Below are 13,487 nucleotides of genomic sequence, written 5' to 3' on the forward strand. Positions count from 1 at the left end.
TGACCTTGAGATGCATAATGGGTGATAAATATCTTTGTCTCCTATGAATGCTGAAAGACTGGCTGAATTCCTCCAGCATTTTGGTGGGCTTTTACTACATTCACAGTACTTACTAAATCCTCATGACCTGCCCAGGTCTATCCTGGGATGTTTTGGCAAGCAAGAATGAGATTGTTAGAGCCCTGGCAGAGGTTTATGTAACTTCATTGACTACAGGTGAAGTCTTGATGAATATCTGGAACTGGTGGAGGCAGATACAATCATCCAGGACCCAATTCTGCTGAAAATACACATGCACATGGCAACTTGAAAAGTGCCCAATTTATCAATGTTGCATGGGGTGCAGGGGTCTCGAAGGTTGGCCTTACACTACTTCTGCAGGGAAATCTGGTTCTGCAATGCTCTGTGGATTGTTGCCAAATCACACAAAAAGCTTACTGATGCTGAAGAAGGCAAAATGTCTATCTCCCTGCAGATCGTGACAGCTGATTCCCACACCACAGACTCTCAACTCACATGGTTTATCTCCCCACATCCACCATCTTCCTGCGCCCCTCACCGTCCATCTCCCCGCACCCAACATTGTCTATTTCCCTGGAGACTGCGGCAGCCAATTCCCACCTCACACTCAATCCCTGTTAATGCTGAGCTCACAGCTCTCTGACTCTCAACCGGAAACAAGGGAGAGATCTGGTGCAAAGTCCTACTAATGAAGACATGGAAATGCCACTGAACCTGTTCAACCACAGCCCAGGATGCAGGGGACACTGAGCCTCTTGCAGGGAGTCAACCACAGAATCTTCTCTATGGGTGTAGCAGTTTGACCAAGGTCACAATGTTGCTTCTACCTGTTTACAGGGGTTCTCGAGCAAAGATAGTGCATGCAGAAGCTCATGGAGACTTCCGAGCAGGTCAGCAAATACAACTCCAGGGTTGGCTGAATGTTAGTTCTGACCACAACACTGAGTCTGGGGATTAGCATGTTTACAATGTTCTTGTGTTTTGGAATTGGCCAAAAAACTGCAGATGCTGGAAACTTGAAATAAGCCGGCTGAAGCACTGAGCAGATCCGACAGTGTCTTTGCGGAGGGAGCTACCATTTCTATGACATTGGCTTTTCACATAAAACAATGACCATCCCTTTGCCTTCACAGTTGCTGCCTGACCCACTTGAGTTCTTCCAGCAGTGTAATATTTGCTCCAGATTCCAGAACCTGGAGTTTCTTATGTTTGCTCTGGTGCATCCTGACTAGTGGAACATTTCTACATTCTCTGTTCTGGTACCCTGGTGTTCCAGTTAATATTCCCAATTAGCCCATTCCTGCAGCTCCTCATTCCAGTGGAGGGTCTGCTCCTAGCCTGAGGTGGCCTGTTCCCAGGACAGCTAGTACAGGTGGTGATCAAGGTAACTTACCTCTGTCCTATAGACAAAGAACAGGATGACCAAGATCAGCTCCATGAAGAAGATGGTCACCAGGATGATGAAGAACTGCAATAGAAGAATCAGATACAGGTAAATGAAACACAGTAAAATACAAAAGTCTGCAGGGACCGTGGTTGAAGTTAAAACACAACAGTGGAGAAACTCAGCTGGTCAAACAGTGTATAAGAAAAAGAGACTTGACCAACATTTCAGACTTGAGACCCCCTCATCAAGGTATGTGCAAATTTTGGGCAAGCGATTGAGTTTCAGGCGCCTGCCTACATGTTTCTCATACCTTGATAAAAGATTTAGCCTGAAACGTTGGCTATATTTATCTTTGCTTTATAAAGGACACTGCTTGACCTTCTGAGTTTCTCCAGCTTTGTCTTTTTAAATGAATTGTCATGAACATTATGAAATTCATTGTTTTGTGACAGCATTTGGGTTCCAACCAACTTACAAATAAAAATACTCCAAGGAAAAGACGAAGTAAGGCACCGTCTGAGGGTCATTGTCCATTTGGAAGCTCGTCTTCAGGCTCTTGTTCCTCCTTCCTGATGGTAGCAGTGTGAAGAGGACATGGCCTGGATGGTGGGGGTCCTCGAGGAGAGAGGTTGCTTTCTTAAGGTACCTCCTTAAGACATGCCTGGACATTAAAGTTCACTCAGACAGGTAATGAATGTAGAGATTCAGTCACTGTGTCACAGCTTGGAGCCTATAGGACGGAGGGGCTGGGACATATCTGCTGCAACTAAAAATGGTGAGCTGCCACTAGCTGTGAGATGGATGCTGGGTCTGAGATGGCAGGATACACTCTGAGCAGCTGGTTCTGGGTGTGTCACGGCTTGCTGGCCTTTCTGCACCCACCGAGGGACACAGATCTGGTCAAACCACATCCTTACCACACAAGGCTTGGTGTCCCCAAAGGGAGCTGCACACCTATGGAAGGTCTGAGGTGAGTGACTAAACCGAATGCCTTTGTCCCCAGACTGCCTCAGAAGCTGACACTCACAGGATGGGATGGTTTCACCTAGGAACAGGTCACCGAGGGACCCACAGCTCTGGAAGCAAGGCTGGTACACCACCATATCCGAGGTGTCTCAAGGCACAGATAGTCAGGACAGGAACTGAGTGAGGCAAGGAGCAGGGGACAAGGTTTAAATCCTCACTCTAACCCTCATGGTTTTCTGATTAATCCAGGATTATCCAGATCAAATCCCTGCCCAGAGTTGTCACCATGACCCCAGGGAAGGTGAGGGCACAGTTTGCAACCTGGGCTGATTCACACAGTGAGACACAATTCATCTACCCTGAGCTGGGAGCATCCAACACTTCCAGTCCCAGAAGCAGAGCTCACACCAAGTCTGGGAGGTGGCGGTCTCACCTGTTGCACTGTCACACTCATTATCCACAGGCATCCTTACCCTTCCCTCACTCCACTCATTCATGCCTCCCTCATCTCGCCTCACCCACTCTTCTCATTACTGCACTCCCACCCCCTCACACAACTCCCTCACCCCTTCACTCCCATCCCCTTACCTCCCTTACCATCCTTCACCCCTTCACTCCCACCATCTCCCCTTCCCTCACCCCATATCTCAGCCCCTCCACCTCACCATACCCCTCCTCCCCAATCCCACCCCCTCCCTCACAGCCCCCCTCCCCCCACTGCCCACTCGTCACTTACACTGAGGAGGAGACACTTGTTTTCCTTGATGGCACCGAGACATCCAAGGAACCCCACCACCATGATGGTGGTGCCGATGGCAATGACCAGGTTGGCAGCTGAGAGATAGGGCAGGCTCGGTGCCAGGGTGGCAAAACTTCCCTGCGTAGCCGACAGCCAGATGCCCACTCCCAGCAGCCCGCAGCCGCATAGCTGGAGGAGAAGGGCACATCTAGATCAATACAACGCAGAGTTGTGGCGGCAAAGCTGAGCACATCACCAGTAGATAGTGAGACTCCCTCATGTCCCTCCTACTCCCCATTCCCTCCCTCATCTCCCTCTCTCTCCCACTCTCCTCTCTTGCCTTTCTCTTTCACCACTTCCCTCACTCTCCCACTCCCTCCCTCCGCTGTTGACAGGACAGTACTGTCAGGACTGCGGTAGTGATGGTACAGGCACAGCAATAACTCGTCCCACAGTAACTGGTGTCAGTAACCTCTAACATTAACAGTTCATAGTATCTGGTGTCACAGTAACCAATTCGTACTAACCATCACCTCAGTAGCTGGTGTCAGTAAACAATCTCTGCAATCAGTTTCACAGTAACCAGCCTTCGGTCCCATTCCTTACAAAGTAACTCAGCTGGTTAAGATGTTAAAGGTCCTGGGATTGAGCAGTCATTGCTGGGATTCTAAGACAGTGGCCTGACTGCACTCCCACAGTGCAGCCTATCCAGATGTTACATGCAGATGTGGGGGGGGGGGGTTTACAGATGTCAGTCTCTTTGCAGCAATTTTTATTTGCTTTAATCTGATTCCAGTTGTTATTTTTGCCAGCTGCCGAAGATTTACTTATAATCAGCATGTTAAATTTAATGCAGACGCAGTATGTGAGTCAGTATGTTTACCAGATGAACAGTGGCATCTTCAATCATGTTCCTCACATCCGCAGAGATGAAAACCTTTAATGCAAATATGGAGCTATTTATCATCATATTTATTATCTATTTGAGCTACTTATCTTTCAAGAACTAAAATACTAAATAAAAGAACATGGATGTGTCACCTCCAGAGTGTGAATATCCAACTGACTGATTAACCTTCAGTTTGGTTTGGGCAACGTTGTGATTAACACCCCCCCCCCCCCCCCCCAAGGCAGCAAGTTAACGTGAGGAAACTCTCAACATTATCCAGGGAAACAATATAGTGCACAATCAGTTCACGTTTCTGGGAGAAGCAGAGAAAGAGATGACACAGGGATTCCATCGAGTGTGCCAACTCACTCAATGCTTGTGCTGGGATGGGGTTGACCATCTGACTGCTGCTCTGATTAGTCAATACCAGAAGATCGACAGACCCTGGGGGTCAGGTAGGGTTCAATACCTCGCCCACACCAATGTGTGTCAAACATCCCATGACACATTATCAGCCACAGTAGGACAAATGAGAGGTTTTTTTGGCAGGATTTTGAGAGGGAATTCCCAAAAGTTCCCTGCAGTGCCTGTCATCAGCTCTCCAGTGTTGTGTCACAGCCTGGAGCAGGGCAGGGCCGTGGACCTCAAGGATACAGCTCAGTGCACCTCCCAGCCTAGCATCAGAAAGACCCACATCTACTCTCTTCGAGAGGCCTGCTTCTGATCTCATCTCTCAGTAGTACGACAAGATGCCTCAACTGCTGTGCTAACAACAGTTACCATCATCCAGCTAACAGATGCTGGCTTACCTACTGAGAATTTCAGGCTCGATTCTGCTTCCAGTAAAACACATTACATATGAAGAACTCGATACCACCTGTCTTGCCTACAACTCAAACCCCACCGAGAAAGAGGATGGAAGTTAAACATAGAAAATGGCCAATCAGCCCCTCAAGCCTGTTGCACCATTCAATACAATCATGTGACCTCAGTCCCTCATTCCTGCTTTCTCTCCAGACCCCTTGACCCCTTCGGCCACAACATCCAACTCCTTTTTACCTAATGAACTGGCCTCAACAATTTTTTGTTGCGGGAAGTTCCCCAAGTTCACGATTCTCCTGAGTGAAGATTTTTCTCATCTGCTGTGAAATTCCTTACGAGCTGATTAACCACCAGTTGTGCATCCTGGCCAGATGTTTCCACCTCTTGAGGATCTAGATAACTCTCCTGTCGTGCTGAGGAGTAAAGGGGGCAGGTAAAGTCCGGAACGATGCCAGAGTCCAATCCCATGTCCACTCCTGGTCTTCCATGCCCTTCATCAGCGCCCACAGTAGGAGGCAGCCCATCCCTATGGACAAATCGTTGGCCACACTACATCCTCCTTTCTTGAACAGCAGAACTACATTTGCGACCTTCCAGTCCTTTGGAACCATGCCAGAGTCTACAGATTCCAGCATCCAATCAGTCCTATATCTACCCCATATCTCTTTTACTCTTGATAGATTAAAAAAAACCATTGTATCCTTTTGTGTGCTATTTGCCATCTTCCTTTCATAATTCATCTTTTCTTGCCAAATAACTTTCTTTGCCTAAGTTTTTTAAAGTTTCCCAGTCCTCTGTTTTTCCACTAATTTTTGCTTCCTTGTTTTCCCTCCCAACTGCTTTTATTTTAACCTAAACCTCTCTTGTTACCCACAATTGTGGCATTTTCCATTCATGGTTTTTTTTTTGGAATATATCTATCCTGCCATTTTTTAATTGAATGAAGAAATATCCTCCAGTTCTGCTCTGCTGTCCCTCCATTGAGCTTACTTTCCCAGTCAACTTGGGCCAGTTTCTCTCTCTTACCACTGTAATTCCCTTTATTCCACTGACACCCCTGATATCAGGTTCTCTTTTTCAGATTTGAACCTGAACTCAATCATGTTATGATCATTATTCCCTTAGAGTTCCATCACCTTTAAATCCTTCATCACCTCAGGTTCATTACACATCACCCAATCCAAAACTGCTGATCCCCTGGTGGGCATTCTACAAACTCTCTCTCTCTCTCCTGAGATCCAGCCCCTTCCTGACTTTCCCAACCACCTTTCATGTTAAAATTCCCCATAATTATTTTGATATTTTCCTTCTGACACACTTTATCTATCTTCAGCTGGAGCTTGTAGTCCTCTTCCTGGCTACTGTTGGGGGTGGTGGGGGCGGGGGCCTGTATATACCTTTTACCCTTGCCATTTCTTACTCAACCCATAAAGATTCTCCCACTTCTAACCTTATGTCCCTTTTTTTCCAGTGATTTAATATCATTGCTTCCCATCAGGGCCACACCACCCCATCTACCTTCCAGCCTATCTTTCCTATACACTGTGTACCCTTGGACATTCAGCTCCCAATCACATCCATCATTAAGCCATGTCTCGGTGAAGGACACAATGTCATATCTTTCAATCTGTAGCTGCGCAACAAACTCATCTACTTTATACCTAATGCTCTGTGTATACAAGTACAGTACCCTTAGACCAGTATCTGTTACTAATTTTGCAAATTATCCTATCTTTTCATCTCCCTCTCGACCCTAACACCCTGGTTCCCTGCTACCCTAATCTTTGCCCTATATTCTGATTCCCACACCACCCCCCCCCACCCCCCCCCGTCAAACTAGGTTAAGCCCTCCCCAACAGCTCTAGCAAACCTGCCTACCAGGATATTGGTCCCCCTCCAGTTCAGGTTCAGCCCATTCTTTTTGTACAGGTCAGACCTTCCCTAGAAGAGATCTCAATAATCCAGAAATGTAGACCCCTACCCCAGCTCTTCTGCCACAATTCATCTGCCACAACTTCCTGTTCCTACCCTCTCAGGCGCATGGCACAGGCAGCAATCCTGAGATCACCACCCTTGAGGTCCTGCTTTTAACATCCTTCCTAATTCCCTCTTCAGGACCTCATCCCTACTCCTATCTATGTCATGGGTCCCCACGTGGACCACAACATCCAGCTGCTCACTCTCCCCTTCCAGAATACTATGTACTTGATTAGAGATGTCCCTGACCCTGACACTTGTGAGGCAACATACCATTCGGGAGCCCCGATCTTGTTCACAAAACCCCCTATTATTCACTTGGTAGTCTTTTCTGCACCCTTTCCATCTTTGTATTTTTTTCTGTAGCTGGGTTACCAGAAGTGTGCACAATACTCCGTTTGGAGCAACCAACTTCATGTACGACAACATTGTGGATCATCTACTCAGCACTTGGCTGAATGTGGTTGTGGATGGCCCGTTTGAGCTCACTCAATCTCATACAGCATGACTATAGGTTGGACTCTATCAGACCTGGCCTGTCTGTTTGTTCTTTGCATATAGACACCAGTCCCCAGATCTTTGTGAGGAGCTCTCCAATGGCACCAGGACCCACATCAAACTTGTTGGTCCCATTACCATCTGTCTGTGTTTCACCATGTTTTTATTTATTGCCGAGGGGGGACAGACAGAGTAAATGTAGGTCAGCTTTTTCCACTGAGGGTAGATGAGATACAAACCAGAGGGCATGGGTTAAAGGTGAAAAGTTTAGGGGGAACTTCACACAGAGAGTGGTGGGAGTGTGGAATGAGCTGCCAGCTAAAGTGGTGAATGTGGGTTCAATTTTAACATTTAATAGGAATTTGGATAGGAACATGGATGGGAGAGGTAAGGAGGGCTATGGGCTGGGTGAAGGTCAGTGAGACTAGGCAAAAAGAATGGCTTGGCACAGGCTAGAAGGGCTGAAGGGGCCTGTTTCTGTGCTGTAATGTTCTAAACGTTAATGTTTCTGTGCTGTAATGTTCTAAACCTGGGTCTCTGCATTGTCAGTCACAGCTTTGCATTTCTAACCCTAACCCACTCCTCTCACAGATCAACCGTTGGCTGAACAATGCAAACACATCCCCCTGCATTATCAAGGCATAATGTGGGAGCCATTCACAGGGTAGGAGGGAAGATTGTGGGAACCAGCTGAGACAGAAAGCTCCTGCTTTGCAAGTATCTCCACAGTGGAAAGAGACAAGCATGAAGTATCCAGGAAGGAGTGTGGTGCCCGGGGACAAGGCCGAGGGATATCAGGCAGTCTCGGGTGCTGTCAGACTGCAGAAGCTTCTGTATCTCGAGAATGGTTGGAATGTGGTGAGTTGACAAGTGCCAGGGAACCAGCAGGCACAAGGATTTACTGATCCAGCACTCAGCTTCAAGCCTGAGATACATCACCTGCCCACTGGGACAGCCAGACCCTGCCTCTTTACAGTGACAGAGAAATGAGGAACCGTACTCCAGGGAAACAGACGTCCAAACACAATGAATCAGTGCCCATACCATGAGGCAATCTGGAGCTCCACTCAAATGCCCAGCCCCACTGGCAGTCCATCTGACGGGAGTGCTCGTGACGTGGGGAGGAAATCAGCACTTGCCATCTGTTGATGTGTCAGGAGTGTGTGCTGGGACCAAGGGCAGCTAATCTCAGCTTTATATGGGCTTTGCGCTGAGGATGACAGAGTATGTGGTCAGGTGTCCTGGGCTGATCAGCATAGATACGCTGTTATCTGCTCAGAGCTATTTTCATTGCAGATTCCTGCATGTGAGCCCAGGCCTTCCAACTCCAAGCGTCAAGTAGCAAACAGGCTATTTTGGAAAGCATTGGTTGGGGGAGGTGATCTGATAACCTGAGGAATAAAAAGAACTGGTGATCTCAATAGCGAGAGGAAAGAGCTGGCATTTGCCCTCCTGTTCCTGCTAATTAGCACAGCAAAGAGTAAAATGCTTCAGTGTGAGTCGAGGGTCTCAGACCTAGCTTTACGAGGATAACCTTGAACTGGGACTGGGGTCAAATGGACAGGAAAGACTGACCAGAGGCAGCAAGTAACTTCTGTTCTCACAGATGGTGTCAGGCTGGTGACAGTAAGCCTGGATCATTACTGTCCTGGTCACAACCCTTAGAAATAAACCTCATCCATGAGTGGAGATTTGTGCTGATTTCCCTGTGATGTCTTTCACGGATGTTTCATCAACTAGACCAAACACTGTATTCACAAACCTTACCTTTTCCACTACGGTTGGATGAGTCAAGAACAAGGACGTGTGTTAAAGGTGAAAGGGAAAATGTTTAAGGGGAACATTCAGGGAACTTTTTTACTGAAAAGGAGGTGAGAGTTTGGAATGAGCTGTCAACTGAAGTGAAGGATTTGGGTTCAATTTCAACATTTACAGGATGGGCTAGGTTTATCGATGGGAGGGATATGGAGATCCATGGTCTTGATGGAGGTTGATGGGACTAGGTGGAATAGATGGGTTGAAGGGCCTGTTCCTGCACAAAAGGATGTATTCCATTTTTGAGTGGCCTTATTGAAAATATTTTGCTGCATTATCTCCAATGATCTAATTATAAAACAAAAATCACATTATGTCTAAGCCATTCCCTGGGTGGCTCTCCAGCCCTGTGGCACACCACACTGAACTGAAAGAAGAACATCCATTAGGCCAAGCAAAACAACCAATGGTTCAGATGAAATGTCCTTCACTGCAGTTAACCTCTGATCTCCTCAGTCCTTCCAACCTGGGCTTCTGGTAGCCTAGTCCTGCCCACCAGTTGGCACATTCTCAGACAGCATGGCGGCACTCACTGGTAACCAGGCAGTAATGGTGCTTATTTTGGAAGGGATGCTGCAATGAGAGAGAAGAGAGAACGCAAGAGAGAGAGAGAGAAAGAGAGAGAGAGAGAGAGCGAGCGAGCTCAGGGTATGACTGGCTGACACACTGCTGAAGGCATCAGCTACTGAACCAGTTTGAACTGGAAGCAATTTCAAAGAGATGGAAGGCAGAGAAATGGGGAGAAGAGAGAGAGTGAGTGGGAGGTGAGAAAAAAGGGGACAGGGGAGTATGGAGAATGAGAAAGTGAGAACGGGCAAGAGCTGGAGTCAAAGGAGAAAACACACGAGAGAGAGAGAGAATTAGTGAAGACGAAGATGGCAAGGATATGGAGCAAGAGAAAGGAGAGGAAGAAAGGAAGGAAGGAGGAAAAGGGAGAGACTGCAAGTGGATAATAACTGAGAAAGAGTGAGCCACAGACAAGAAGGAGCAGGAATAGGAAAAAAGATTTAATTATCGGAATTAAAAACAATACATCTGTTTTATTACATGACCAATAAAAGGATCTTGAATCTCTATCTCACCAACCATATTGTGATAATTTATACAAGCTTTATGGATCCAGCTGCAAAAGAGTAGCCATGGGACCCTTCAAAGTCACTCCTGACACAGCACTCACAGCTTTGGAGTAAAATCTGATCTGAATACCTCCCACAATGACACTCCCTCAATGTCCCCTTCTATTTTTATGCCTTTTTAGCAGTAAATTAATACTACCCTGTTTCTTAATCCAAAAGTTAAAAGTACAACTTTAGCCTACAGTTCAGGCTATTCACAAAAACACAAAACACTGGAGAAACTCAGCAGGTCAACAATGTACTTTATGTAGCAAAGATGCATAACCAATGCTTCGGGCAGGCATTTTACTCAAACCTTGATAAGGGGCTAAAGCCCAAAATGGTACAGAATTGTTATATTTTCTACATAATGGACGCTGCTTGACCTGCTGACTGTCTCCAGCATTGTGTTTTTACTTAGTTACAAATTAAAATATAATTATCTCCGTCGATACCATCAAACCCTTGGGATGTGGGATGCCAACCATTCCAGGAGACCCTCCAAACTGGCAATGAGCACTGGATGCTCCTTCTCCAGGATACATGTGCACACAGATATCCTCAGAAGAGGGGCAGGCAGTCAGCCTGAACCGAATCCTCGACTGTCCTCTGCCTTGACCCAGGATGGCCATCTTGGCCAGTCCAGTACCAGACCCACAAGGATAACCCTCAATTGACCCTCCCTCCTCTGCACCATGTAGCCAAAGATCTGGAGTGTGGGGATGAAATGCAGCCAGAACTTGAGAAGCAACCCCTTCAAGCACTTTCGCATGTTCTGTATCTCCATGAAACAGTCTCAAACAAGCTGAAGCAACAGACAGCTAGCTGTCTGTGAATTGAGTCAACACAAGACTAGACCCACCACCTTTGATTTCCATTTTAGAAAGAATTTCTGGTCATAGTTGAAGTCGTTGGCCCAGCACGACCTCTGTAGAGCCCAGGCCTTTCAGAAAATAGATCTGGGATATTTACGAAAAATAAACAAATGAGACCACTGTATAAAACAATCGTTCACAACAGGAAGGCAAGGCTCATGTTGATTGGTCATACTAATTCAGTACTCCCCACCCATATTTCTCATATTGAAATGAGATGAGAGTCCTTTATCTGGATGAAATAGCAGAGTGATGGACAGAAATCCCCAGATGCTTTGTGAATTAGCTCCCTGGAAATCCACCAAATCCTCCAGAACTCTTCAAAGGTGAGGCCGAGGTTCCCAAGCCTATGAAGATATCTGAAAAGTCATCAATGACCGATCACCGAGCTAATCAGTGATGAACTGGTGGTGGAATCGTCAAAGTTAAACTTTTAACAAGCAAATTAGGCAAAAGATAGTGGTTTCACGGTAGAGTAAATCCAGCCTGGCAAACTGCCAGCTGATTGCCTGAACTGCTGTTGAAGACAGCAGAGTTTTACTCACAAGCAGTAGATTTATTCTAAACAAGATGTCTGCCTGAGTACTCCCACACCACACACACACAAAACCTCCTTTCAATTCAAATCCCATTTCTGCCCTTTAAATCATTGATCTTTCTCCGTCTCCCCAGCGGAGCAGACCGTTACTTCTGCTCATACAGTGTACCCTTCCTCAATGTTCCTTCAGCACTAACCCCCACAGTGTGGTGTTCCCTCAGCACCCCTTCCCCAATGCAGGCTATTCACTGGGTCTACTCATACACTAGTCCTCTCTGAAATTCTCAAACCACGGGACAATGGCATGGCATTGCATTGCATTCCTTGATTCAATGGAGATGAACAAGTTATCTTTTCTTCACTTTAAAAAAAATTGAACAATTTTTAATTTTAATCAAAAACAGAATGTGATTTGGATACAAGAAATAAAACCATCGTTCATCACCAAAAGAGTCGCTTTGTCACAGCTGCCAGATTGGGGAACGATGACGTGGGAATTGGAAGGACTAGATCAGGCAGCGCTTTGTGAATTACATCCAGAATGAGCCATGGAGTCAGAGGGAGCAGGAGCACCGATCCCCTGCAAGATTATCAGGGTGGAGATATTCATTGCCCATCCCAAGTACTGCCCCAACAGTAGTGGGAAGGGGGTTTTGGGATTTAGACCCAATGAGAATGAAGAAAGGTGATTTCCATGTCAGCAGAGTGTTGGACTGAGAGGAGAGCCTTCGAAGGGCAGTGGTTTCATGCTCAGACTGCCCAGGTCCATCATGATGAAATATCCACCAACCCTCTGCCTACATAAATGCTGTTTAACTGCTAACTTCCCCCAGCAGTTTCCCAGTCTCTAAACCTGGGGTCCCTTGTACCTCAATGGTGGGAGAGGCCATGGATTTGAAAGGGACCACTCAGTTTAACACACGCAGGACATTTAAAATCATTAGCGAGGGCAGATGAGAGCCATTCCTCCCATACTAAGCCAATTTACCCTCAAATATTCTCAGACTCTGATAGCTCAGTGGTCCAGAGCATTTGCCTTGTAAACCAGGGGTTGCGAGTTCGTTCCTCGCTGGGGCCTCACCCCTGTGAGGGGGCACTGGACAAAGTGGAAACTCTCTGTCTTCCTTACGGTAGACAAAGTCAAAGAATTTCATGTATGTTACGTTCTAAATGTAGTATTACGTGACAATAATGGAACCTTGAAGAGTAGGGAGCACTCTCCCAGAGCATTAAGTAGCCTGAGTACATCACTGTGGGGATGGCAGGGGTGTGATCAGGTAGCCAAGTGAGTTATTCCATCATTCCATCTGTGCTTAAGGTGAAGGGGAGAATCAGAGATCAGGTTCACAACTGTAAACAGTCCTCTCAAGTCTGATGGGATTGGATAATGTGGGCAGCTTGAGTCCTGCTAAGGGGGAGAGGGAAGTGTGTGCGCGCATTCAGTCTATCTGCCTCTGTGCATGATGCACCACATCCTCAGATCCCTATTATATACAAACATCAATGGCAAAGAGCAGAAGGATAAAGGAGAAGCATTGCTGTGGCCCCAGATCAAACACACCTCCAAACGACGAGATCATTGCAGCTCTTCTCCCCGCCCCAAGGTCAGAGCAAATCTTCTTGGAAACACATTTGGACTATAGTTATATTTAATATTCACGACATCTGAAAGTAACAGACACCAAAGCTCAATCCATGAGAAATAAACTGGATAGATTTTATGCCTTTAATTGTTCCCAATTCTCTTGGGAATTGCTAAATATTTTTTTAAAACTCTATAGGATTTAATATTGTTTAATTGTCAAGCAATTTAAATGTTCTGCACTCCTCACTAAGTGGGCAATG

At 46.4% G+C, this 13,487-nt stretch overlaps 2 protein-coding genes across 13 annotated transcripts in view; one reads left to right on the forward strand and one right to left on the reverse strand.

Moving 5' to 3' along the window:
• Positions 1 to 13,487, forward strand: part of LOC138746297 (lysoplasmalogenase TMEM86A-like) — a 150,082-nt gene that overhangs the window by 115,070 nt on the left and 21,525 nt on the right. The gene's annotated exons all lie outside the window — the stretch shown is intronic.
• The window catches only part of LOC138746293 (tetraspanin-11-like), a 179,257-nt gene that overhangs the window by 8,956 nt on the left and 156,814 nt on the right, over positions 1 to 13,487 (reverse strand). For 7 of the 11 annotated variants that reach the window (XM_069904513.1, XM_069904503.1, XM_069904502.1 and 4 more), the window contains 3 exons: positions 3,997 to 4,050; positions 3,111 to 3,302; positions 1,415 to 1,489 (listed from right to left, as the gene is read on the reverse strand). In XM_069904513.1, the coding sequence (XP_069760614.1) occupies positions 1,415 to 1,489; positions 3,111 to 3,302; positions 3,997 to 4,050 (321 nt within the window). The remainder of the gene's footprint in view (positions 1 to 1,414; positions 1,490 to 3,110; positions 3,303 to 3,996; positions 4,051 to 13,487) is intronic. The other 4 variants (XM_069904508.1, XM_069904505.1, XM_069904510.1 and 1 more) reach the window with 2 other exon arrangements.

The sequence above is a fragment of the Narcine bancroftii genome, chromosome 11 (assembly GCF_036971445.1).
Source record: "Narcine bancroftii isolate sNarBan1 chromosome 11, sNarBan1.hap1, whole genome shotgun sequence".
Lineage (NCBI taxonomy): Eukaryota > Metazoa > Chordata > Chondrichthyes > Torpediniformes > Narcinidae > Narcine > Narcine bancroftii.